Raw genomic sequence first — 27,840 nt, 5'->3', positions numbered from 1 at the left:
GATCATGAAAACTCAAATTAAAAAACTTGTACGATTAAAATACCTTCACAAATCGAGAAAATAATTTGTAAATAAACTTATGAGAAATCTGGATACCTAAAAACCAATATTGAAAACTCAAATTAAGAAAAAATGAACGATTACAAAACTTCCACAAACCAAGACACTAATTGGTCAACCAACTTATACGTAAACAGGTAATCTCTGAACTAATGAAGACGGATCATGAAAACTCAAATTAAAAAACTTGTACGATTAAAATACCTTCACAAATCGAGAAAATAATTTGTAAATAAACTTATGAGAAATCTGGATACCTAAAAACCAATATTGAAAACTCAAATTAAGAAAAAATGAACGATTACAAAACTTCCACAAACCAAGACACTAATTGGTCAACCAACTTATACGTAAACAGGTAATCTCTGAACTAATGAAGACGGATCATGAAAACTCAAATTAAAAAACTTGTACGATTAAAATACCTTCACAAATCGAGAAAATAATTTGTAAATAAACTTATGAGAAATCTGGATACCTAAAAACCAATATTGAAAACTCAAATTAAGAAAAAATGAACGATTACAAAACTTCCACAAACCAAGACACTAATTGGTCAACCAACTTATACGTAAACAGGTAATCTCTGAACTAATGAAGACGGATCATGAAAACTCAAATTAAAAAACTTGTACGATTAAAATACCTTCACAAATCGAGAAAATAATTTGTAAATAAACTTATGAGAAATCTGGATACCTAAAAACCAATATTGAAAACTCAAAATACGAAATCTATACGGTTACGATACTTTTACAAACCGAGAACATAATTTGAAAATAAACCTATGAGAAATCTGGATACCTAAAAACCAATATTGAAAACTCAAAATACGAAATCTATACAATTACAATACCTTCACAAACCTAGAGATTAATTTACTAAACAACTTATAAGAAAACAGGTGATACCAAATCAGATAATGAAAATGCAATATAGAAAATTTATAGATAGATAATATTCTGTACTTAGTGCTTTTAAAATAGAAAATTTATACGATTACAATACTTTTACAAACCGAGAATATAATTTGAAAATAAACTTATGTGAAATAAAGATACCTAAAAACCAATATTGAAAACTCAAAATACGAAATCTGTACGGTTACAATACTTTCACAAACCTAGAACATAATTTGTAAATAAACTTATGTGAAATCAGTTTACCTAAAAACCAATATTGAAAACTCAAAATACGAAATCTGTACGGTTACAATACTTTCACAAACCGAGAACATGATTTGTAAATAAACTTATGTGAAATCAGGATACCTAAAAACCAATATTGAAAACTCAAAATACGAAATCTGTACGGTTACAATACTTTCACAAACCGAGAACATGATTTGTAAATAAACTTATGTGAAATCAGGATACCTAAAAACCAATATTGAAAACTCAAAATACGAAATCTGTACGGTTACAATACTTTCACAAACCGAGAACATAATTTGTAAATAAACTTATGTGAAATCAGGATACCTAAAAACCAATATTGAAAACTCAAAATACGAAATCTGTACGGTTACAATACTTTCACAAACCGAGAACATAATTTGTAAATAAACTTATGTGAAATCAGTTTACCTAAAAACCAATATTGAAAACTCAAAATACGAAATCTGTACGGTTACAATACTTTCACAAACCGAGAACATGATTTGTAAATAAACTTATGTGAAATCAGGATACCTAAAAACCAATATTGAAAACTCAAAATACGAAATCTGTACGGTTACAATACTTTCACAAACCGAGAACATAATTTGTAAATAAACTTATGTGAAATCAGGATACCTAAAAACCAATATTGAAAACTCAAAATACGAAATCTGTACGGTTACAATACTTTCACAAACCGAGAACATAATTTGTAAATAAACTTATGTGAAATCAGGATACCTAAAAACCAATATTGAAAACTCAAAATACGAAATCTGTACGGTTACAATACTTTCACAAACCGAGAACATAATTTGTAAATAAACTTATGTGAAATCAGGATACCTAAAAACCAATATTGAAAACTCAAAATACGAAATCTGTACGGTTACAATACTTTCACAAACCGAGAACATAATTTGTAAATAAACTTATACAAAAACAGATGATATCAAAACAGAATGAAAATTCAAAATAGGAAATCTATTAGATTATAATAATTTCACATAAACAGAGACTAATTAGGAACTAACTTATTTCTTTTTTAAAGGGTGCTCAACATCTAAGGTCCTCCGCACTAACTTATTTGAAATCATGTTAGCTAAAAACAAAGATTGATAACTCAAACTAGGAAATGAGCACAGTTACAATACTTTCACAAACCGAGAGGTTAAACTAGCTATTAGAATATACGATGCTCACTTACAAATACTGAAAACTTAAAATAGGAAAACCACTTTTTCGAATACAGGGGATCTCAAAACGTACATTGCAAACTTAAAATCCGAAATTTGCGCAAATCTTTCTTGTAATAGAAAGATGATCTTTATTTTTTCGAAAATTGTACGGACAAAAAGCAAACTTTAAAAATTGTTATATCAGATTATCTGACATGATTTAGGCAAGCAAATAAATAAATGTAGGAGTTACAATACTTTCACAAACCGAGAGGTTAAACTAGCTATTAGAATATACGATGCTCACTTACAAATACTGAAAACTTAAAATAGGAAAACCACTTTTTCGAATACAGGGGATCTCAAAACGTACATTGCAAACTTAAAATCCGAAATTTGCGCAAATCTTTCTTGTAATAGAAAGATGATCTTTATTTTTTCGAAAATTGTACGGACAAAAAGCAAACTTTAAAAATTGTTATATCAGATTATCTGACATGATTTAGGCAAGCAAATAAATAAATGTAGGTACTTACATAATCCCTTCGTAACAGTAATAAATTTCTGTTATATAGGTGGAATAATTGAATCCATATTGAGGCTGGCTTTGGTAAACAGGATCTAACTGAACCCAGATCTGAATCCGAATTTCTTGATTTGTCACTACTATTTGTTAATTTATGCATCTCTAGGCCTGTAAAGGTAAAAAAAAAGGAAACAATTTATTAGAATTTCTTAAGTTATATTTTATTGATATTATCAATTTTCTCAGTTAAATGTTTATCCTTACCTCGTTCTTCTTCGATAACCTTATCGACACTGGTCGTTATCGCTAACATTTGGCCAGCATTTTCTGCACAAATTGCTAGAGCGTTCAGATCTCTTGGATAATCACCAGCAGCTACTTCTATTACTGTAAATTCAACAAGTAGAATAATAATCTGGGGTGAAACAAAAGACTTACTGTGACTTCTATTCTCAAAGCTCACTAAACTCTTAAATATTCTTGAAACTAGGATCATCTGGCCCATATTCATTCACACCAACAATTTATTGTTAGTAAAATCATACCTTATTTACACTGAAATTTTTCAAGAATCATTTTGTTGTGAAAGTGAAAGTGATCTATGAAGCAAGTGATTCTTCTAGTTCAAGAATTCTGCTTCAAACTCGTATTTCGAAGCACATTTTAACCCTAATCAGGAACACAAGAGATACGACCTTAAACTACAAAACAAAATTTGCAGAATGAAATCAACAAACCTTTTCGCTACAAAATACCCTTCATGGAACTTTTCAGTGATAAACGGTACAAATAAAACAACACAGAGACAACTTAGTTGTCTAACAATTTTTCTCATATTCCGGGGACTCCTAATAAAACGGGGAAACATTCAATCGAAAATCTGAAGGTTACAAATACCTACTCACTTAATTAACTAAGTGAGAGAAAATAGTAAAACATATAATCAAAACAGTAAACTCACTTGACTTTTCACGAATGAAAATTTAATAAATTATAGTTAGGATGTGAAGTTTTCTTAAATAATTACGTAGTACTTAAACAATTAAAAAGTTAACACGCATCACTTTTCTTCCACTAAGTTGTATTGCCGTCTGTTTCTTCACTACTTCATTTCAAATGTTGTGGTTATTATCAAAAGATGTTGTCAATAATTTTCACCATAAAAGGAAATCCTAAAACGTTCTAGCACAACCAGTATTTTTGGATAACGAATTCCCTCCACACATACTATCGGTCTAGATCTGCCATAGACAGAAGGAAGGTTATAATCACCTGACGTAATAACGGCCACTTGTAGCAGTGGCCAACTTGATTAAAGTTTTGATTGAAAAATTGAGTACTTTTATAATTTTTAAATATTTTTTGTCTTTTAGCATTCAATTACAAGTAAATTTAATGGAAATGAAGTATTAAAATGTGGTAGAATTTTGACTTATTAATTTGGTAATGGTTTCTGCAAAAATCTAAGTAGGAGCAGATTTATTTGCAGACATATCCTGCAATAAAACTAATTATTATTTGCTAAATATAAAAAAATAATATTTTGCGAATAGGATTCATTCACAACTCTGTAGTTCTTCCAATAAACTGAAGAGAAAAAAAATAAATAATCCGCTGAATTACTACTAAAAGAACTGCTGAAAAAAACTATTTAACTGGAGAGACCATTCAACTATCAACACAGGATGCCAATCTTGTCAATAGGATGTCAAAAACAGCCATGTATATTCCAGGGATAAGATATTGCTATTATTTGATTGAATGTCACACAAATAAAAAAAAAATTGAAAAAAACCTCGTAATATTTCAACTTACTTCCGTTATAGAAAGTACGAAAGTTTCTAAAAAATCTATTCAGCCAATTAAGTGACAGCTTTAGACTTTAATATAAAACATTCACCAGACATAATTCGGAGTACTATTTCAATGTGTCTGAGGTTTATAGTTCTAAAGTACCACTAAGTTGTGAAACCACAATGTCACTAAGTTTATCTGGTACAAATCTTTTAAAGTCTCAGAGATAAGTCACTCTCCAGGGCTGAGCTCTGAAAAAAAAGCTTCGGGCGCCAATGACCTAGAATGTAGATGCGTCTTAAGTTAAATTTTAAAAATTCTAAAAATAAGCATTGGCTTATTTAATCAAAATTAAACACACCAATAAAAATACTCACTGAAATCAGCCGGATTATGATAGGGCGGGCAGATCAGACCAAAATTTGCCATAAATGGTAGTACTTTAGCCGGCGGACCTTGGTATATGGACTTGCCTTCAGTGACACAGTAAAGCTGGTTGAATTTTTCAAATAAAAGGGCCGAAGGTTGATGCAGGGTGCAGATCATGGTTCTGCCTTGTTTGCTTAGATCTCGCATCAATGCTACACAGGAACTTGTCGATACGCTGTCTAGTCCACTGTAACATACGTAAATTATATGTATAGATCTAATTAATTTATTGGTTGTCCAATAATACGTAGAAGCCCTTTTTAGGTTTCAAGGACTGATCCCTTCTAAAATATTTTTTTGAAAAAAAGAGATTTTATTAGTCTTTTATTGCTACCTGAATTTCATCTTACAATTCCATGCTTCAGGAATAAGGAAAGTCTAAACGTTCAAGAATTTTACTAACGGTTGGCACTTTTCGCAGCCGATTGCACTTGCGCAGTTGTGATTACTCTTTGTGATGAGTCATTATGTTCTGTACTGAGAGCAACACTATCAGCAGGCCGGAAGTGCCCTAACCACAGATCTGATACGAAATTTACTTACAATATGTTCAAATAATTTGCTAAAAATTTTTAAAAAAAAAAGGTTCAAGTTAAGTGCCACCTCCGATTTCCCTATTTTTTTTAAAATAAGTAACAGATTTGTTAGCTTCGGAAGTCTTAAAAAAAATTATAAAAACACTTAATCAGAATAAGGGGACGTCATATGGAACATTTCCGGCGGAAATTAATATTTTTGGTTCCCTTTATTGGTAAAGTTCGCTTGTTATGGCTTGTTAGAGTAACCACTCCAATTGTGAAACACATTTGCGAATGATTTCACTTATAAGCAATAGATCTCAAGGCCTTTTCCCGCTTCTAGCCACCAACAGGATAGTCTGAGGAGGTGAGCGAGAGCCGCTATGCGCGAGAGGATTACGATGGAGTAGGCTGTAAATAATAGTCGGAGATCGACGGAGTTGTTAGAAGCGCCGCCCGCTAAAACTGGGTTCGATTTCTGGTCTTCGCCTTTGGATTGGATTCAATGCAATAAATGAGAAATTTAAGTAAAATACGTTCTCTCTTTCTCTTCAAAGACCTCCTGAAAAAAAATAGGCTATTACTTTACTTATTTCCTGCCTTTCGTTCCTCGCAAAAGGCAGGAAATTAGGCAGATGAGTACGTCATCAGTTTTCCTGGCAAATTAATGGAATCCTACAGCCCACATCGGTCTAAACAGGGTCATGTACAAATCAAATCAAGAGTTGATCTGCGCTCAAGTAGTCTGAAGAGTAGTTTGATGCTTCTGTTCACTTCCTGTCGTTTAGTCGAGTACCTGGGTTCTATTACATCACCATTCTCTTACGTAGTCGAGGAAGAGGAAGGACCAAAAAATCGCTAGAGCCATTTCCGGTTAAAATTAATTTCGTTAATTAATAAAATATTAAATTAAACATCGTCGGGAAGAATTGTTTGCCGCTTTAAAACTTTACTACAAAGAAAATATCGAATGATGTCACAACTCTGTTCCATCGATAACGTCAAATTTTAAAATCCCCCCTCTCCATCTTGTAGCAGGACGAACCTTTCGCTTCAGAAGCCTAGCGTACTCTTTTACTTTCGTCTCTCATTTTCTACAAAGTAGACATTCCAGGTTTATCAAAAGGAGGCTCTAAAACAGATCCCTACATTGATGGTTATTTCTAGCAAAAGGAGTGTGCAAGACAGGAGTTAAAAAGGAGTGCTTTTAAATTTCTCCATCGGGAGCCTCTCCCCCTCTGTAACGGCGCCAACATTATATGACACCAGGGAAGAAGATCTCCTTCGCCGCCTCCGACTCTCGCCGCCCCCTACAACCTTCTTAATAAGAATCTTCTCCCGGTCGTCCTCCCTAACATACTTGCCTCCCGTCTTTGTAAAAGTATCACCACCTTTCTTCTGAAGGTAATTAATTCTTAACATTCTAAGTAAATATCCACTCCCCACCATACCGTAGTTACTTTAACTAAATTTAACATTTTCTGCTCCATAAAGAAGCTTTAATTTAAAGTAATTTTAATTTTAAAATATTAAATTAAGATTACGTAAAGTATTAAACGAACGGTATAATAATTATTTACAGCTCCTTCAAAGGAGAAAAGTTAAATCAAAAACAATATTCTAATTATATGATTTAAAAAAAAATTGATTATTCAGATATAATTATTTAAATTTTTAGTTTGTGCAGATTATAACGTATTTCGGATTTTCATCCATCATAAGAGGTAGATCAGAATTCAATTTCATTTATGTTTCCGTCTCGTACAACACTTCCTGACTGGTGAGGAAGGTTACATTGTGTATTTGTGGTTATTCAATAATTATTTCACCAGTTAGGGGGCGCGCAAATTTAAACTGAAAACCCTGAATTATATTTATTTCATTTTTTGTACTGGGAAATAATATTGATGTGAACCCACAGAAATGTCACGGTTTACTCTTTAGGCGGAGCTGCTGTCCTCTTCTGTCTTCTTCAACAGAAATCCTCTTCCTTGTACAGATCTGGTGCAACTACCTTGAGCTATTCATATACAAACAACTAGACCCACATACTAGACTTAAAAGACAAGCAGTGACAAACTTCTCTACTTTGAAGCGTCGACAGCTTCAAATTGCTGATAGTATTCAAACGTTTAATATACAATACTCCTCTCCTCAAAACCCATAAGCCGTGGGGATCAAACAAACCTACAAACATACGGACTGTACAAACATTCCAATAAAGACTACTGCGACAGATAGCTGACGCTCCTTTCTACGTGGCCAACCTTAAAATCCCATTCGTACATCAACTCGCCAAGACGAAATATCAAAAATTCCATACTGCTCTCTCTATTTGCTCTGAACCTCTTGTACTGTCTTTCGCCTCCTCTAACATCCCTAACAATACTCGCCGACTGAATCGCCTAAAACTTCCTTCAGGTTTGAAGATCATCGTCATCATCGATTTCCTGTAGAATGTTTTCACTGGGTAGTTTCTCTCCTCTTACTCTTCACGTCCCATTTACATTTTCACCAACCATATTTTCTTACTGTATATATCGTATTTATATGCAGATTGAAAATTACTATTGTAAATAAATTAAAAAAGAAAATTAATGAATTGCAATTCTAATAATTTAATGTTTGCGTAAATAAGTAAAATCTTAAAAAAAAAACTTTAAATAATGAGCAACTTGCTGGTATATTTACAACACTGTAAGAATTCTATGTTTGAAGAAATTAAGTGACTAGATGAGAATTGCAGGGAGAGCAAGTATAACTTCTTCCTTTTTCTATTTCATTCTTTTTAAACCGGAACCAACTCTCTAGCTGCCAAATAATGTCAGAATAAGTTTGGAAAGTGTAATAAAATAGGTAAAAGTTGTTGAAGGTAAAAAGTATTCTGCGAAGAGTAACGAGTGAGGAATGTTCAGTTTGGTAAGACAGTAATTAAATACTTTGTGCAAGAAGTATACATGACCTTGTACGTAGGTGTGTAAGTTGGTATCCTCTAAGGTTAGGGAGGGAAAGAAGGGTCGCCTGAACAGAACACCTGACAGAGGGTGGCAACTGGTCGGTTAACGAAAAAAGAAAAAAACCTTCTTCCTTGGAAATGCTGGAAATTAAACGGAAGTAAAGAAAGAGATAAGGAAAAACGGAAGTGGAGATAAAGGCAACACGGAACTGGATTTCAAACTTCTTCTAAGTTTTCCAGCCAGGAGTCTCTGATAATTAATCTCTAAAGGAGAAACAAATTTTCAGGCAGGCAATATATTCGGACCAATATTTCACCTAAAAAGCAAAGTCTAAAGCGATCTTTAGACGCGGCTTTTCCACCAGTAACAAGAAGTATTTTAGTCGTGGAGATTTCCGAATTTGAGAAAATATCTGTTTTGGGGCAGCCAAAGTACGGGAAAAGGGTGCGTATTTGTGTAAAACAGTATAACTCAAAAACCAAAAATATAGCAGGAAATTGAAAATTTGGTATTTCGCCTACCTCAAGTACCTGCCACAAGAAGATGCCTCAATACGATTTTGGTCAATATCAAATCAATCGAAAGAACCACCTTACTGAATCGCTTTTTTTTTCAGCTTTTATTTTTTTAGGATTTGCTCAAAAAAAACCCCTTCTCAATCAAACGATTTCCTTAAACTCGATCCGCTAGTTACGTGTATGCAGTTCTAGAATTTCCGGGAAATTTCGGTTAAGGGCATTTTTTGGGGAGGAAGGGATACGTAGGTCATCATACATCCTCTCCTAAAGTGCTGATAATTTTACTGCCTAGCCATTTTTATGTTAAGAATTAAATTTGGGACTAAATTTTTTAAATTTAAAGAAAATAGCCAGACCGGAAATACTACTTTTACAGAACGCATTTTCCCCAGAATTTTGGAATACGAATGTTTACGTCCGCATTGCTTGATAATATCTTTGAATTTTTATCTGGTCATGGTAAGCATGTTTATAGCGTCCCAGACCGGTTTTGGACTTTCTACCATCATCAGGTGGGTATAAACCCCTTAATGCACAGTTTTTTTTTTTTATATATATAAATATCAATAAAACGATTGTTTTTCTTTGCTTTCACATTGTTATTTTCAATTCTCGATTATATTCGAGTGTGAAAAATTATAGCAGCATAAAGTACAACGGCCGCTCGAATTATCTTGAGTGTGCACAGTTTGGCCAGTTTAGCGCGCTCGAGTTAACTTGAGCGTGCACGTTAAGGGGTTAATGAATTTGGTGCAGGAAATTTCAACTTCACTCATGTTTTCCGTCTAGCAATACGCTTGCTAACTGAGTGCGAGAGATAGAGACAGGAGAACATGTCACCTACACCAAAGATAGAATGTCTGAAACTGGTCAGAGATACAATGAACATGCGTCAGAGTCTCCTGTTCCTTTTTTGGTATATTAACAGCGAAGAAATGGGTGCCTGAATATAAGACCTTGCGTATCTCTACAGAAGATAACCTTCAACAGGAGCTTGCGGGCATACTGGGTAATTGGCTTTAAGTGCATCGCCCAGTCGTAAATCGCGTTGCATATCGCGCCACGGTAGCCGAGCGGTTAGAGCCGAGACCTGCAAAGCTAATATGTATTGTTGGTTTAGTGGGTTCGATTCCCCGGTCTCTAGGCCTTGGTTTTTATTTAAATGGTTAATGTGAGAAATTTACAGTAAAGTATGTTTGCTAGTCGCCTCCGTTCACGACACCTAATTGGTAGTTGGACGTTAAGCCCCGCCTGAAAAAATAGGCGATTACTGTTTTTTTTTACTGTTTAGCAGCGAAGAAATGGGTGCCTGAATATAAGACCTTGCGTACTTCTACAGAAGATAACCTTCAATAGGAGCTTGCGGGCATGCTGGGTAATTGGCTTGCCTTTAAGTGCATTGCCCAGTCGTAAATCGCGTTGCATATCGATTAATAATTTTTTTTTTAAGGAAAAAAGAAGATAATCGACAGATCAATGATCTCTCCCTCCCTGCTCCCCCACACCGCGTTATCTCATTTTCTACCTAAATCGTAAATCAATGCCAAAGAAATATATACGTCCATGGGTATATTGAACGGCTGCGAGGTTCATTACCAGTACACAGCAGGAGGTCGACACCAAATTACCTCGTAATGATATTCATGGAGGGGATGTGACGTAAGCACCTCCCTGTGACTAAGTAGCACATATCCATTTGGTTAGTAATAGTTACAATAATATTAGGACAATACTAATAATAAACTAATGATCAATTTAACCTTCACAAAGTCGCCATTGTAAAATAATTAAACGTCGCATATGAATTGTAATAAATAATTCTTTTCAATTATTTAAAGCAGTACGCCCTTTTGCGAGTATGAAAGAGTTAGTAATGAATCTGGTTTGACCAATCACAGGACTACCTCTTAATTCTCAAGGTGATTTTTTGTTATAAATTATAAATTTTCCTCGGATTATTTAAATAATTTAATTTTTACCATGATTATTCTATTTCATAAAATGTGGTTATCTCCATAGTGCTGGATAATACCTTGATGTTATCCGACGTAAGACGCGCATGTTCTTTGTATTCCGGAACGGTTTAGGGATTTCTATCTATCATCAGAGGTTAGATTATTCAGTTTGGTGCATAGATTTCGTCTTCACTTCCGTTACCACCTCTCATCCTACCCTAGCTAATTCAGCCAACAGAAACGCCATGTTTCAATTTAATGTGCGCCACGTGCACTCAGCATGAATTCGCGCTAATTATGATGTAAATGAGCACCCAATAGAACGTAAACGAATTAAACACTTAATTGGTTCAAACAAAATAGTTTGGTACAACTAGAGGCTGGGTTTTTGGTTTTTCTTGCCAGCAGCATAACCTGAACTTCCAAGATAAATTCAATTAAGAGCCAACTGAGGAAGGGCAGATGAAATAATATGGTACTCTTAAATCCAATAGCGGTACGGGACCTATGCCCCACGGCACCGCAGCCAAAAGGGGCTCCCCTTAGGTTCTAGTAGACGAAACCTCTCCCTACTAAAGAGGTTGAGCACTTTCCCTTACTATTTCTTTCTACGCTACTATCTCCTTTGGTCTCAAAGTTCCCAGAGGTTTCATAGCGCAACCGCTCGATTGCACCGCAATCGAACAGACAGTGAGAGGCCGTTTTCTCCTCTTCCTGACACTGAATGATTTATCACGAAATGCCCATATCTACTCATTCAGATAATTCTTAGTTTTCCAACTGTACGTATCTTGCAGTTGCTTGTGGTTTCTGACAATGGCGCTGGATGGAGTATATGCCGTTTAGACTTTGAGATCTCGGATTTGGTCAACCAACGTCAACTACAATCTCTTTAGTGTTGTTTAGATTAAATTACATTAGAAAAAGGAATGGGACCTACGCCCCACGGCATCGTAGCCAAAACAGGCTTATTGTGCCTTCCCCTTTTTGGATCTAGTAGACGAAACCTCCTTCCCTACTAAAGAGGTTGAGGACTTTTCCTACTAGTTCTTTTTTGCGCAACTATCTCCTCAAAGTCTCAAACTACCAAAGGTTTCATAGCGCAACCGCTCGATTGCAGCGCCAAAAGAGGCATATTGTGCCCTACTCCTTTTTGGATCTAGTAGACGAAACCTCCTTCCCTGCTAAAGAGGTTGAGGACTTTTCCTACTAGTTCTTATTGCGCTACTATCTCAAAGAGCCAAAAGGTTTTTATAGCGCAACCACTCGATTGCAACGAACAACAAGCAAGAGGCCGCGTTTCCTCCACTTCCTGACACAATCTGCGCAACAGTTCCGAACTAATAAGCCCGACCTTGTACAATATTTATGTATATTAAATTTGACAATAAAAAAACATTATTATTATTATTATTATTTTAACTTCAACTATTGCCTTTTTTTTACTAATTTTGTATTCATTGTTTTACCAAGCTTTCAAACCTATGGACATCTTTAGGGCCTAGGTCGAAAGCTTGGTCCAAAAAAAAAAAGAAATAAAACATTATTCCTGAAAAAGACAATTTCTTCCTTGGGGATCAAAATGAACCAGTCGCCAAAGTAAAAGATAAACGCTAATCTTACAACTACTACTATCCTAGTAAGTTATAGTTGTAGCTACAACTACATAGTTTTGTCTGTAACTAAGCCATTTCATCGTGATTAGACCGGTATGCAAGAAATTAAGAATGGTTATTAGACTTCGTACTAAAACGAAAGGGAATTGCTAAATATTAATTTGAATTTAAAAACTATATTTTTTTAAAATAGAAAATAAATTTTAATATAAAATTACTTTGTCTATTAGGCGCCACGGTAGCCGAGCGGTTATAGGCTAGACCCGCAATGCTAAGGCGTATTGTTGGTTTAGTGGGCTCGATTCCCGGTCTCTAGGCCTTGGATTTTATTTAATGGTTAATAAAAGAAATTTATAGTAAAGTTTGTTTGGCGGTTATAGACTAGACCCGCAAAGCTAAGATGTATTGTTGGTTTAGTGGGTTCGATTCTCCTAGTCTAGGTCTTGGAGTTTATTTAATGATTATAATGAGAAATTTATAGTAAAGTATGTTTGGCGGTTATAGGCAGACCCGCAAAGCTAAGATGTATTGTTGGTTTAGTGGGCTCGATTCCCGGTCTCTAGGCCTTGGATTTTATTTAATGGTTAATAAAAGAAATTTATAGTAAAGTATGTTTGGCGGTTATAGGCTGACCCGCAAAGCTAAGATGTATTGTTGGTTTAGTGGGCTCGATTCCCGGTCTTAGGCCTTGGATTTTATTTAATGGTTAATAAAAGAAATTTATAGTAAAGTATGTTTGGCGGTTATAGGCTAGACCCGCAAAGCTAAGATGTATTGTTGGTTTAGTGGGTTCGATTCTCCTAGTCTAGGTCTTGGAGTTTATTTAATGATTATAATGAGAAATTTATAGTAAAGTATGTTTGGCGGTTATAGGCAGACCCGCAAAGCTAAGATGTATTGTTGGTTTAGTGGGCTCGATTCCCGGTCTCTAGGCCTTGGATTTTACTTAATGGTTAATAAAAGAAATTTATAGTAAAGTATGTTTGGCGGTTATAGGCAGACCCGCAAAGCTAAGATGTATTGTTGGTTTAGTGGGCTCGATTCCCGGTCTCTAGGCCTTGGATTTTATTTAATGGTTAATAAAAGAAATTTATAGTAAAGTATGTTTGGCGGTTATAGGCAGACCCGCAAAGCTAAGATGTATTGTTGGTTTAGTGGGCTCGATTCCCGGTCTCTAGGCCTTGGATTTTATTTAATGGTTAATAAAAGAAATTTATAGTAAAGTATGTTTGGCGGTTATAGGCAGACCCGCAAAGCTAAGATGTATTGTTGGTTTAGTGGGCTCGATTCTCCTAGTCTAGGTCTTGGAGTTTATTTAATGGTTAATAAAAGAAATTTATAGTAAAGTATGTTTGGCGGTTATAGGCAGACCCGCAAAGCTAAGATGTATTGTTGGTTTAGTGGGTTCGATTCTCCTAGTCTAGGTCTTGGAGTTTATTTAATGATTAATATGAGAAATTTACAGTAAAGTAGTTTGCTAGTCGCCTCCGTCCACGACACCTAATTTGGTAGTTGGACGTAAAGCCCCGCCTGAAAAAATAGGCATTACTTTACATTGTCTGCATGAATATTGAATTGCAATATTTTTAGCATATTAAGTTTGTCGTTAATTTAACTATTGAAGGAAATATAAAAAAAAAGCAACAAATAACTGAACAGGAAATGAACAACTAGAGATAGAGAACAGTAGAGTCTTAAATAAATAAGAAGTGACGTCAAAAAACAGATAACAGCTGACAATGAATGAATAAGCTAATTTGATTATTCAGTTTTTTGTCTGAGCATGCGTGCCCATGTGCACATATACAAGAGTGAGACAGAGAACAAAAAAAAAGAGAAAAGGAAAATGGCCTTCAACTTGGGACAATATTATAATAATGCAAGATGATGCAATAAAATTGCCAAGAACTTCATTAATATCATCTTTGTATGCAAGCTGCGCTGGTAATGTACGTGAAGGGAAAAGTGAGGAAGAAAAAAATGGAACAAGTTAGAATATTAAAAATTTCCATCATTTAAACGACTTTTCTTTAAACAGCGTAATTTTCTGTTAGATTAATTATTAAACAATTACAAGAAAATTATTCTAAAAAAAAAAATAGTATAATATAACCTGTCAACTCGATGTGATACCCTGTAATATATAATTAAAATGTCGCATATATTTTTGGTAAAAACAAACCATCCAAAAAATAAAAAACATTCCATAATTCTAATAAGAACATTTAATTATTCTACGCAGTAATAAAAATACGTCATTTTTTTTGACGTAAAATACTAAGAGATGACATTTCCGAAACAAAGAATTCTTATTATTAAACGCATGTACTCGTACATGACACATTATTATATACGCATGTGCGTAACAAAAAATGTACACGCGGCAAAATAATATTAATAATAATAATAAAAAAAAAAAACCTTCGCCTTCCAACATTATCTTTTAAGGTCGATTCACACGATTGACCATGCAGATAATCGATTGCACTCATTTTTATTTATTTATTTATTTTTTACTTCTTAATGTTCTTTGGATTAAATAATATAACAATTATAACAAAAAAATATTATAAATGAAGTGGCCAGCATAAGGGTCTGTGACATCTAATAATTCTAAAAAATGTTAATGAAAATTAATGCAGTAAAATTACTTAAATAATATCAATGAAGTACTAATGAAATGTTGGGTACTTCTGATTTGTGTACCTTTTGGCGTTTAATCAACCCTTATACTTAACATTTTAAACTGTAAGTTTTTGTTAAGGAGATTTTTGTACTTTTTGGATAGATTTTCCTTTTTGTCTATTTTGTATAGTTACATATCTGCTTTACAGATTTTTTTAAAATTTGGAATAAGCAATACTATCATTATAACCTGATAAGGTGTTAAGTCGGAACCGTAACTACCACTGAAGAGATCTTTTTAAAGAATGATTATAGTTGCGGTCCACAAACCATCCTCAATAACAATTTTTTTGAAAAAGCGTTTTGAATAAAATAGGAAGGTATTTGTACGTAAATAGAAAAATTAAACTGCGATTTCAGTACTTCCTTTTAAGAGGAGTAAGAAAAATAAACTGCGAATACAGACAAAGATTTTGAATCGAACGGCAATTCATTGATGTAAATCGGTTCACTCATTGATTATTTTAACGATTGCAGTACTTCCTCTTGGTAGGAGTAAGAGCATGATGGCACTTCACAGCCACGTAGAGGAGCTTTTACCGCTTCTTCGTGCTAAATTTTATCAAAATCGGACTAAGGGTTATAGAAATATTGGTAATAGTTTTAGAAAGGGCCTTATTTGGGTGAGGCAAACTCCTCTCCTTATAAGGCACAGCATCGAGACTTTCAAAGTGCAAATCTGTACAAAATTTCGATTCGAATGACACTTCATTCATGAAAATCGGTTCGCGTGTCGATAATTTGAAATGATTGCTATACTTCCCCTTAATAAGTGTAAGAGCAGATCGCCGCTTTAATATTACGTAGGGGAGCCCTAACCCTATCATCCTACCAAATTTTATCAAAATCGGGCCGAGATTTACAGAGTAATTAGTAATAATAATTTTGGAGGGGGCCTTACATAAAGGGGGCTAACTCCGCGCCCATTCGATGTACAGCGTCGAGACCCCCAAAAGGCACATCTACATAAAATTCCGAATCGAATGACACCTCATTCATGAAAATCGGTTCACGCGTTTAGGCGCTACGTTGTTTACAAAAAAGGTAACAAGAAGAACAAGAACAACAACAAGAAGAACAAGAACAAGAACATTTTCTGAAAATGCCGTTTTTGCTCATTTTTGGCAACTTTTTTCTCGATACCTATTAGATGTGGGTTGTTGCAAAAAAATTACAGCTATAAAGGAGGGTTTGCCCCATATTTTAAAGAAAATTTGGGAATTTTATCTTTTGTAGAAAAAGAGAAAAAAATTGTCAAAGTTGGGTGTTTTTCAACGTTACACTTTTTCGTGCAGTTTTTGATGGTCAACCCTTATACAACTGTCCTACCGGACAGTTTTAATAAATGCATAAATTGTCGAATGTGTAGCTTCTATGCAAGGTTAAATCTCTAAATAAGGCAAGGAGAAAATGTTATCTAAAAATGTAATTTTTTGTATAATTAGCGATCATGACTTTCAATAAAAATAATTTTTAAAATGCACACTCTAATGCTCTAAAAATGATAAATTTGCTAAAAAAATGGCCTTGCACTGGCTGGAGATATTGTACATTTCGGAGGTTTGTATTACTACTGTCAGTTACGCCCTTGTAGTAAACACGATAGAACAGATTTTATATTTTGCTTTTAAACCGGAACTAGACGTTTTAAAGTCTTCTGCAAATTTAAGTAAACAAAAATTTTCTTGAAACTCCCCCACCCCCCACTAGATCTGCCTTAAGACGCATTTTTCTTGGGGAAATACTTCTAATATATGGAGCAAATGAGCTAAAATAAGATCTCTTTCTCTTAAGTTTCCTCAGTGCTCGAACTCCGATACTGAAATAGCCATCAGCTGGCCGTTTGAATGTTTTCCACTGTCCCTAAATGAGTTCCCTTGAGGCAATTTTCCAACTTCGGGAAGAGAAAAAAAGTCACAAGGACTCAAGTCAGGTGAATAAGGAAGCTGAGGAGCCACAGGAATGTTTTTTACTGGCCAAAAACTCTGGTTTATTGATATTGCAAGGATGGCGAAGTCGAAGATCTTCAATGCATGCTGATTTGTTGTTTCGATTCCACGGAATCGTCCACAGTCAAATCAACACTTTTACCGACAGGTTCTTGAAAAACTTCGAAAAAAGGGTCCATTCGTGTGAGACCAAACATCAAGGTGTGTTGCAACACGATAATGCTCCTTGTTACACAGCAATTTCAACAAAACGAGTTTTTGGCCAGTAAAAACATTCCTGTGTCTCCTTAGCCTCCTTATTCGCCTGACTTGAGTCCTTGTGACTTTTTTCTCTTCCCGAAGTTGAAAAAGTCACCTCAAGGGAACTCAAATTTTGGACAGTCGAAAACATTCAAACAGCTGTAACCGACCCAGCTGAAGGCTATTCCAGTAACGGAGTTCGAGCACTGCTATGAGGAGTGGAAGAAACGTCTCAAGCGCTGTATGGCTTCAGAAGGAAGTTATTTTGAAGGAGACAATATAGAATTGGAATTCTTTTTGAATTAAAAAAATTTAAAAAAATCAGTCTCATTACTTAATTTACAGACCTCGTATAGGGTCAGTCTGTCTTCAAAGAAAAAATGAAATTCCTAGTACACTATAGCTTGAACACTATTGCCCCTACAGATACCGGAAGTTTTTTGGCCACTACACTGACTGAGAACGCTTAGACAGTCAGTCATCTACATAATTTAGTCCAGTCCTGAATGTTAAAATTATGGGTATAATTTTAGGAGAAAAAAAGCCCATGTCCCTACAGCGTTTAGGGCAGATAGCCTGCTTTTGCTGATATTAGTTTACTATGTCCGTGAGCGATGTACCCTCAAGGGAATATATATAAAAGGGATGTTGCTTCCTCGGGTCTTAAGTCACATTGTGGCCACATCCTGTGCCATCCAATAACCTTAATAATAATTTACTCTTCTGAGCGCCTTCGATATAATTGAAAAAAGTTAATTAATTTTCAACAAAACAAAATTAAATGCTATTTTACGAGAAAACGGAAATAGAGACAGACAGACACACACAGAGAGAGAGAGAGAGAGAGTGAGAGAGAGGGGTGAGAGGGGGGAGAGAGAGAATGAAATGGGACGTACACACAGGCGGAAATGATAACTGTTGGTATTCAAGAAATGTAATTCATCGAATGTGTTTTTGTATCCCACGAAAAAAGGTTTTCCCACTAATTGATGGTTCACCCCTTGTCTAATCGAACGGAAGAGGGAAAAACCTCTGGTGAGAAAATCGTACTTCCTCTTACTCAGTCGACAGGCGAACAAACAAAATGAAGTAAAACTTAAAGAACCTTCGAAGTATCAAAAAAATAAAATACATTATTTTCCTCCTCCTCAGAATGGCTAAAGCGAATTTTCCAAGAAAATCTATCTATAAAAAGTTATTGATCTACTTGAGTATTGGTTTACATCTAGTTTTTCAAGAAAATTGTAATGAACATTTTCCAGAAACTGTCTGGGAAAAACTGGAACACACATTAACTGTAAACAGAGTTTTGAAAAGAAATGCCAAACGAATTAACAGAAAACATGCACTGTTCATCTTGTGAATGAGTTAACCTCAATCTGTCTTCTTTTTCTTCCCATGGTGCTACAGTCCTATAGTAGGACCTGGACCTCATTCAAGAGAGAGTGCCACTCTTCCCTGTCTTCTGCTTTTAGGCGCCGCCGTCTTCTAACACCCACCTATCGCAGATCTTTTTCTACGTCATCCTGGGACGACCACTACGTCTTGAGCCCCTCCCCGGGTGTCCATATAATACTTTTTTAGGAACTCGATGATGGGACATCCGTGGCAATATGGCCGCGCCCCCTCAGCCTGCCCTTTTTTTGATACAAGAAACTATGGTCAGGATCTCCGTATAGTTTCTTGAGTTCTTCGTTCTTTCGGAGCCTCCATTCACCCCGTCAATGTACACCGGGCCATAGATTTCCCGCAACACTTTTCGCTCCCAAATCCTCAGCATATTCTCGCATCAATCTGTCTTACCCTCTCCATAAACCAATTTTTTTCCGAAACGTATTTTTTTTGGCCCCTCCCACATCCTAAAGGTTGTTTGCGAGTAAACTGCTCATACAGATGGCAATCTGTATCGTATTTAATTACTTATATTAACAGCATCCATTACATAAATTACGATTCAATTGAAAAAAAAAAACTAGATATTATATGAAAACATTTACCTGGTAGGTTCATCTAAGAAAATCACTGGCGGATTGGTTATCAATTCTAAAGCAATAGACAATCTCTTCTTTTGACCACCAGAGAGGTTTCCAGATAGAGTTTCACTATTTTCCGACAGTCCTAGCATTACCAGGAGTTCCTTTATCTGGAAAATAAATAAATAAAAATTATAGAAATAATTCCATGCTTTGAAGGAACGAAGAACAAGAAGAATAAATATTTATTATAATAAATATACGAGGGTCGTTTGAAAAGTCCGTGCAAAAATAAAAACTACTTAATTTGTTGGGGTAAACCTTTTTTATTTTTCAACATAGTCTCCTTTTAGGCTTATAAACTTCGTCCAACGCTGCTCTAGTTTGTTGATCCCTTCCGAATAATAGGATTTGTCCAAGTCTGAAAAATAGCCATTCGTTTCTGCAATCACCTCCTCGTTTGAATAAAATCTTTTTCCCGCCAGCCATTTCTTCATATTGGGAAACAAATAGTAGTCCGAGGGAGCCAAGTCTGGAGAATAGGGGGGATGTGAAACGAGTTGGAACCCTATTTCCATTAATTTTGCGACCACAACTGCTGAGGTGTGAGCTGGTGCGTTGTCGTGATGGAAAAGGACTTTTTTGTGGGCCAATCGTGGGCGTTTTTCTTGCAGCTCGGTTTTCAAACGGTCCAATAACGATGAATAATATGCACCTGTAATAGTTTTACCCTTTTCCAGATAGTCGATGAGGATTATTCCTTGCGAATCCAAAAAGACAGTCGCCATAATCTTTCCGGCCGAAGGAACGGTCTTCGCCTTTTTTGGCGCAGATTCCCCCTTGGTAACCCATTGTTTAGATTGTTCTTTGGTCTCAGGAGTGTAGTGATGTATCCATGTTTCATCCACAGTGACGAAACGACGCTTAAAGTCCTGCGGATTCTTCTGGAACAGCTGCAAACCGTCCTTGCAACACTTCACACGATTTCGTTTTTGGTCAAGCGTGAGCAATCGCGGCACCCATCTTGCGGATAGCTTTGTCATGTCCAAATGTTGATGCAAAATATTATGTACCCGTTCATTCGAGATGCCCACAGCACTAGCAATCTCACGCACCTTCACTCTTCTGTCATCCATCACCATGTCATGGATTTTATCAATGATTTCCGGAGTAGTAACCTCAACAGGGCGTCCAGAACGTTCAGCGTCACTTGTGCCCATATGGCCACTCCGAAAATTTTGAAACCACTTATAAACTGTTCTAATCGAAGGTGCAGAGTCACCATAATGTTTATCAAGCTTCTCTTTAGTCTCCTGAGGCGTTTTGCCGTTCATAAGGTAGTGTTTAATCAACACACGAAATTATTTTTCCTCCATTTTTTGAAAATCACTCGACTTCCTCGATTCAAACGAATGCCAAACACAAAGAAATAGACCGATCTGGCTGAAACTTGGTGTGTGTTCTTCCAAGAGATGCTACTAACTAAACATAACCTCGAAACGCGCCAGTAGTGATATCTCTCTGACTTTGCACGGACTTTACAAACGACCCTCGTATCCATGTTTCATCCACAGTGACGAAACGACGCTTAAAGTCCTGCGGATTCTTCTGGAACAGCTGCAAACCGTCTTTGCAACACTTCACACGATTTCGTTTTTGGTCAAGCGTGAGCAATCGCGGCACCCATCTTGCGGATAGCTTTGTCATGTCCAAATGTTGATGCAAAATATTATGTACCCGTTCATTCGAGATGCCCACAGCACTAGCAATCTCACGCACCTTCACTCTTCTGTCATCCATCACCATATCACGGATTTTATCAATGATTTCTGGAGTAGTAACCTCAACAGGGCGTCCAGAACGTTCAGCGTCACTTGTGCCCATATGGCCACTCCGAAAATTTTGAAACCACTTATAAACTGTTCTAATCGAAGGTGCAGAGTCACCATAATGTTTATCAAGCTTCTCTTTAGTCTCCTGAGGCGTTTTGCCTTTCATAAAGTAGTGTTTAATCAACACACGAAATTCTTTTTCGTCCATTTTTTGAAAATCACTCGACTTCCTCGATTCAAACGAATGCCAAACACAAAGAAATGGACCGATCTGGCTGAAACTTGGTGTGTGTTCTTCCAAGAGATGCTACTAACTAAACATAACCTCGATACGCGCCAGTAGTGCTATCTCTCTGACTTTTCAAACGACCCTCGTATACAATACATAAAATAAAAGAAGTATAAATGTATAAAAACATTTCAACCTTCTTAACTAAGTGAATTAAGAGAAATGTTAGGTGAGGAGGACTGGAATGCAGGGAAAAAAGGAGAGGAAAAACCTGCAGCTAGTGTAGAGAGTTAGAGGAGTATCTGTCTTATTCTTTTGTGTCTGTATATTGTACAAGAATCTGTAGGAGGCTATGTCGCGGCATAGTAGATTGGGATGGCAGTCTAGGATGGAAAGGAGTTTGAGCAGACGATTTTGGATATAGGAGTGTACCAGAGGATAATGGACGCAGTCTCCGTGGAGTGAGTCAATTCTAGTGCTTCGTGGAAAGTCTGTTGCGAGTCTGAGAAATTTGTTCTGCGTTATCCTGGAGTTTCTTGATGTTGCTTACTACAAGTCCAGGCTCCAGGCGGAGCTAGGCGTAGAGCAACATCGGCGCCTAATGACAACTTTGTAAAGGAGTAGTTTGTTGGTCCACAGTCATTTTGGAGTCACGTGAGAGTAGAGGAAATAGTCCAGTTTGCCTCTGAATTTACTTTGTCCTGTACGTGCATAGCGAAAGTCAGTTTGTTGTCTAAAGTAAGCCCCTAAGTACTTAACGTGGGTAGGACCACGGATTGAAAGTGTTATTACATCTGATTTGTCGGTTAAGAGTGGATCTGCGTTTGGTGAAGAGTATAGCGTTTGTCTTGTCGTGGTTAATTTTAATTTTCCATTTGCTGCAGAATTTTGTAAGTCTGCCTATTGCAAGAGTAAGTCTGATGGTGATGGTGTCCATTCCCTAATGAAGGAACGAATACATCGTAATATTCTAAGAAAATTTAAGCAGCCCTAAGTTTTGAAACTTTTAACACTTAATTTCGCAATCAATTGAAAAATAATTATAGAAAAAAAAATTAGCAATTAAGTAAATTGCTTATATATGATGTACTTTAATTTTAATTATTACCATTAAAATTGTGAAAAACGCATTATTTACTTCATCATAACCTTCAACGTACGTACAATATAACATTTAATTGTAAGAACATTATTATACCCATTATTTGAACACATTTATTGTACATGAAAATAAATGCATTAAAATAAATGAAATGATATTAATTTTATAGATAAAAATAACTAAATATCATTAAATAAAACGTTTATGTTTATTGCAAAAAAAATCTGCGATGAAAATATTAAACATTAAAAATGTTTATTACATTTTCTTTGTATATTATTGTACTACCAATTTACAAATAAGGAAAATACAATTATAATTAAATAAATTTTGTTTTGTCACAAACGTTATACCTTTTAAATGATTCTTCAAGGTTTGAATTTTAATAAAACTGAATATTTTTTTTTCTCGCTATTTATTTAAAACATTAATCATGTAATTTTGTCATTAACGAAAATTACAGGACGTAGAAAATAATTTAACTTATTTCACTGTAGCTAAATAGTTTTTTTTGGTATGATAATTTGCTTAATATCTTTGTTTTTTTGTTGCCTCTTTTTTTGTTTGTTATTGCACTAGTGAGAGAAGTTGTACTTTTCCTCAAAGTGAGTAATTTTAAGCTTCTTTTTTTTTTGTGATCAATTCAATAATTCAGAAGATAAGCTCTAAACTTTTACGCTAAAGGTTAGGCAAGTTACTGAATTTAGGAAAATGAATTAACTTGAGCTTTAGAATTTTGAAATTAAATAAAATCCAACGCCTAGACCCCGGGAAGCGAACCCACTAAACCAACAATACATCTTAGCTTTGCGGGTCTAGTCTATAACCTCCTAACATACTTTACTGTAAATTTCTTTTATTAACCATTAAATAAAATCCAACGCCTAGACCCCGGGAAGCGAACCCACTAAACCAACAATACATCTTAGCTTTGCGGGTCTAGCCTACCACAACCTAACATACATTACGGTAAATTTCTTTTATTAACCATTAAATAAAATCAAAGACCTAGACCCCGGGAATCGAACCCACTAAACCAACAATACATCTTAGCTATGCGGGTCTAGTCTATAACCTCCTAACATACTTTACTGTAAATTTCTTTTATTAACCATTAAATAAAATCCAAGGCCTAAGACCGGGAAGCGAACCCACTAAACCAACAATACATCTTAGCTTTGCGGGTCTAGCCTACCACAACCTAACATACATTACGGTAAATTTCTTTTATTAACCATTAAATAAAATCAAAGACCTAGACCCCGGGAAGCGAACCCACTAAACCAACAATACATCTTAGCATTGCGGGTCTAGTCTATAACCTCCTAACATACTTTACTGTAAATTTCTTTTATTAACCATTAAATAAAATCCAACGCCTAGACCCCGGGAATCGAACCCACTAAACCAACAATACATCTTAGCTTTCCGGGTCTAGCCTATAACCGCCTAACATACTTTACTGTAAATTTCTTTTATTAACCATTAAATAAAATCCAACGCCTAGACCCCGGGAATCGAACCCACTAAACCAACAATACATCTTAGCTTTCCGGGTCTAGCCTATAACCGCCTAACATACTTTACTGTAAATTTCTTTTATTAACCATTAAATAAAATCCAACGCCTAGACCCCGGGAATCGAACCCACTAAACCAACAATACATCTTAGCTTTCCGGGTCTAGCCTATAACCACCTAACATACTTTACTGTAAATTTCTTTTATTAACCATTAAATAAAATCCAACGCCTAGACCCCGGGAATCGAACCCACTAAACCAACAATACATCTTAGCTTTCCGGGTCTAGCCTATAACCACCTAACATACTTTACTGTAAATTTCTTTTATTAACCATTAAATAAAATCCAACGCCTAGACCCCGGGAATCGAACCCACTAAACCAACAATACATCTTAGCTTTCCGGGTCTAGCCTATAACCACCTAACATACTTTACTGTAAATTTCTTTTATTAACCATTAAATAAAATCCAAGGCCTAGACCCCGGGAATCGAACCCACTAAACCAACAATCTTAGCATTGCGGGTCTAGTACCTTAACCGCTTGGCTATCTTTATGCACCTAAAACGTTTTGACTAAAAAGCTGAGATTATAGAAGAAACTAAAATTTAAATCTGTAGCCTTTTTAATTTGGTGAAAACTACTTCAGAAATATCTTGAGAGGAATTGAAGTGGAAAGATTACAGGAAGTGGTTCTTAAGGCTGAGTGCTCGACTCAATGATCTATCTATTTTGGGGATATAAGTGTCTCTACATTTTCGAAAAAAGAAGAAAAAAAAAACTTAAAATCGTTTTGGCGTGCCAGAAATAATGATACAAAAAGAATTTGGTGTGCCGCAGATCGAATGAAAAAAAAAAGGATGCTGTGGTTACCACAAAGTTTACAAAGAGAAATCTGTGCAACCATTTCCCAGAAAAACTGCCCAAAATTAAATTAGCGAATTAAAATTGATGTATCAAAAATTTCCTAGCACAAAACTTACAACTAAAAATCTTCGTTGTCGTACTCAAGGGACTACACAGAGCTTGAATTGAAAGTACGCAATACTTCCTCTTTTTGAGAGAGAGAGAGAGAGAGAGAGAGAGGGGGTGAGAGAGAGAGAGCGAGGAGGAAGGAGGAAAAATCATTGGTCACAGATAAGTAATAATTGTTTATTGCCCATAATCAAAGCACATTTAAATCATACAACCATATTCTCATACAGGAAATGATGGCTCAGTCCCAAGGTTGACAATTTTGTATCAAACAATAAACATCCTCGCATATACATCACATACTTCCGTTTTAATTTGCTTTAAATTTAGTTACAAAACAAGTTTTATGGAGTCATATCCGTTAAATTAGCACGGGCTATTAAATATAATCAGTCTGACGGTTCGTAAAACATTTTAATTTATTAAAATATAATTTTGAATAAAAAGAAGTTGATTAGGGTATTGTTTTTAGTTTCGCTTAATAGAACATGCCTAATTTATGAAATGGATATTTTTACCGGAAAGATATTTAAAAATTAAGACACGAAAAATTTGTAAACGCAATAAAATCAAAATAATTTTTGATATACGCTCTCAAAAAAACCGTACGATAAACTTAGCGATTAAAATACTTAAAGTACCACTCTATACTAAACGCATTTTCACTTTCTAGAGATTGACTAAAAAATAGCTTTATATAAAAATGGTTGTAAACTTGATGGTTTAGAAAAAAACATTTTTTGGAAGAAAATTCTATAAAAAGGCATTTTCTGGATAAAGGGTTAGGATAGGTATCCCTCTAAAGTCTCGTTTCAGTACAATTTACCCCATTTTTTTCATGGTGTTACACACGGCAAAAGTGTCATGCCCCTTGCTGTGAAAACAAAGCACCAAAGGGACTCTGGACTTGGGCAGAAATCAGATCACTCTGCTGACAGGCCTATTCACACAGGGCATGGTAGGTTCAGAAAGCACCTGAACTAGATAGGGCTTATTTAGCTCGGAACCGTTGTGCAGATTTGGTGTGCCAGGAAGAGGAGGAAATGGCCTCTTACTTGTTTGATTACGTTGCAATGGAGAGACTGCGCTAGACAGATATCTTTGGGAACTTTGAGGCCAAAGGAGATTGTAGCGCAGAAGGAACTGGTAGGGAATGCCCTCAACCTTCTTAGTAGAGGAGGTTTCATCTACTAGACTTAAAGAGGAAGGCACAATAAGCCTCTTGTGGCTGCGGTGCCGTGGGGCGTAGGTCCCGTCCCGCTTTTCTATTTCTATTTCTACGGCATTTTGTCTTTTATACTATAAGCATTGGTTAAATTTGTTGCTGATAGTTCGAAGGAAATTGTAAAACCGGAAATACCAATTTACTGAATGAATTTATCACTTAATATGTCACTTCTGACGTATATACGATAATTACACCTACTTACATCAACAATTTTTAATTGAATTATTTAGCTATTTTTTTTTTTTTTTTTTTTTTTTTTTTTTTTGGCGCATCAACAGCTGAGGTCATTAGCGCCCGGAGCTTTTTTCAGTGCACTGCCGGCCTCCGGACAGTGTTCTCTCGTTACAGACAACACTAATTATTTAGCTATTAAAATTATTTTTGGGGTAGTGCTCTGGATGAATATTGTACGTGTACTAAAAATGGCCATTTTGAAGTAAAATATAGTTTTATAAGTCCGAATTATGTATGCAATAAACTAAATATGTAATTTATAAGTTTAGATCTCAAGAATTGCAGTAAGAAAACTTTGTGTAAGTTCATAACAGACTTTTTTTTAAAAGGAGATTTCCAAATTAAATATAATTGAAGACTTTTTTAAAGTTTAAATAGGTAGTTATCAATAAAATTGTATAATTACATACAAAGAGGATATAATTGTACGTAATTATAGTTTATTGGATATTTTTTTTTTAACCAATGGGAACATAATTTGTTTTGTCTCATTCCTTTTTTTGCGAAACATGTCGCAAGAAGTATGATCTGCTAGCAATATCTTTTGTTGGACAGATCCTTTGTTCCTGAAGAAAAAAGATCAGGACATTTACGTGGGAATCGTTGGCATATTGTGACTGTTTCTTGCCCTCAACAACACTGCGGCAATCATATTGGAGGAAATTTGAGGGAACAGACGCCAAGTTGACGCCATTATTAAGACGAATGGACGCCTTAAAGCGTAGCACCTAGGCCACGAGAGGGCCCCTATCCCATTCGATGGAAAACTCTTTACGACTTAGTAGGCCATGACCACATCTCCAAATCAACTTTGTAATAAATAAAATTTATTTAAGTGAACAACCATTTAAATGAAGTAACCATCCTATCGTACAATTCATATCGAATAATTGCTAGAAAATAGAACAGTCCAATTTCCTCTGAGGACAAAAATGATTACAATAATTTTTCTAAACGAGGACACCGGCTTTTTAAGATTCGTGCCACTTTTCATTAGAGCAGTTAAATTAAAGAAAAAAAATTAAAAGTCAAAAGAAAAGAAGAAACCGACCGACTACAGAAATTACGCCTTACAAAAAAGTAAATTATTCAAAGAACTATCAGTCACGTCCCAGAACAAAATGACAAGTTCCTGCTATATTATAATAGCAAATCGACA

General features: G+C 35.4%; 1 protein-coding gene across 3 annotated transcripts in view; it reads right to left on the bottom strand.

Moving 5' to 3' along the window:
- LOC141456999 (ATP-binding cassette sub-family G member 1-like) overlaps window positions 1-27,840 on the bottom strand; it is a 204,931-nt gene that overhangs the window by 9,847 nt on the left and 167,244 nt on the right. For all 3 annotated transcript variants that reach the window (XM_074133454.1, XM_074133457.1, XM_074133455.1), the window contains 4 exons: window positions 19,583-19,728; window positions 5,096-5,334; window positions 3,189-3,311; window positions 2,935-3,092 (listed from right to left, as the gene is read on the bottom strand). In XM_074133454.1, coding sequence (XP_073989555.1) covers window positions 2,935-3,092; window positions 3,189-3,311; window positions 5,096-5,334; window positions 19,583-19,728 — 666 coding nt within the window. The remainder of the gene's footprint in view (window positions 1-2,934; window positions 3,093-3,188; window positions 3,312-5,095; window positions 5,335-19,582; window positions 19,729-27,840) is intronic.

The sequence above is a fragment of the Rhodnius prolixus genome, unplaced genomic scaffold, assembly GCF_049639745.1.
Source record: "Rhodnius prolixus isolate KJV_2025 unplaced genomic scaffold, Rpr scaffold_10, whole genome shotgun sequence".
Classification (NCBI taxonomy): domain Eukaryota; kingdom Metazoa; phylum Arthropoda; class Insecta; order Hemiptera; family Reduviidae; genus Rhodnius; species Rhodnius prolixus.
Note: the sequence above shows the minus strand (reverse complement) of the source record. Positions and strands in the feature narration are given on the sequence as shown.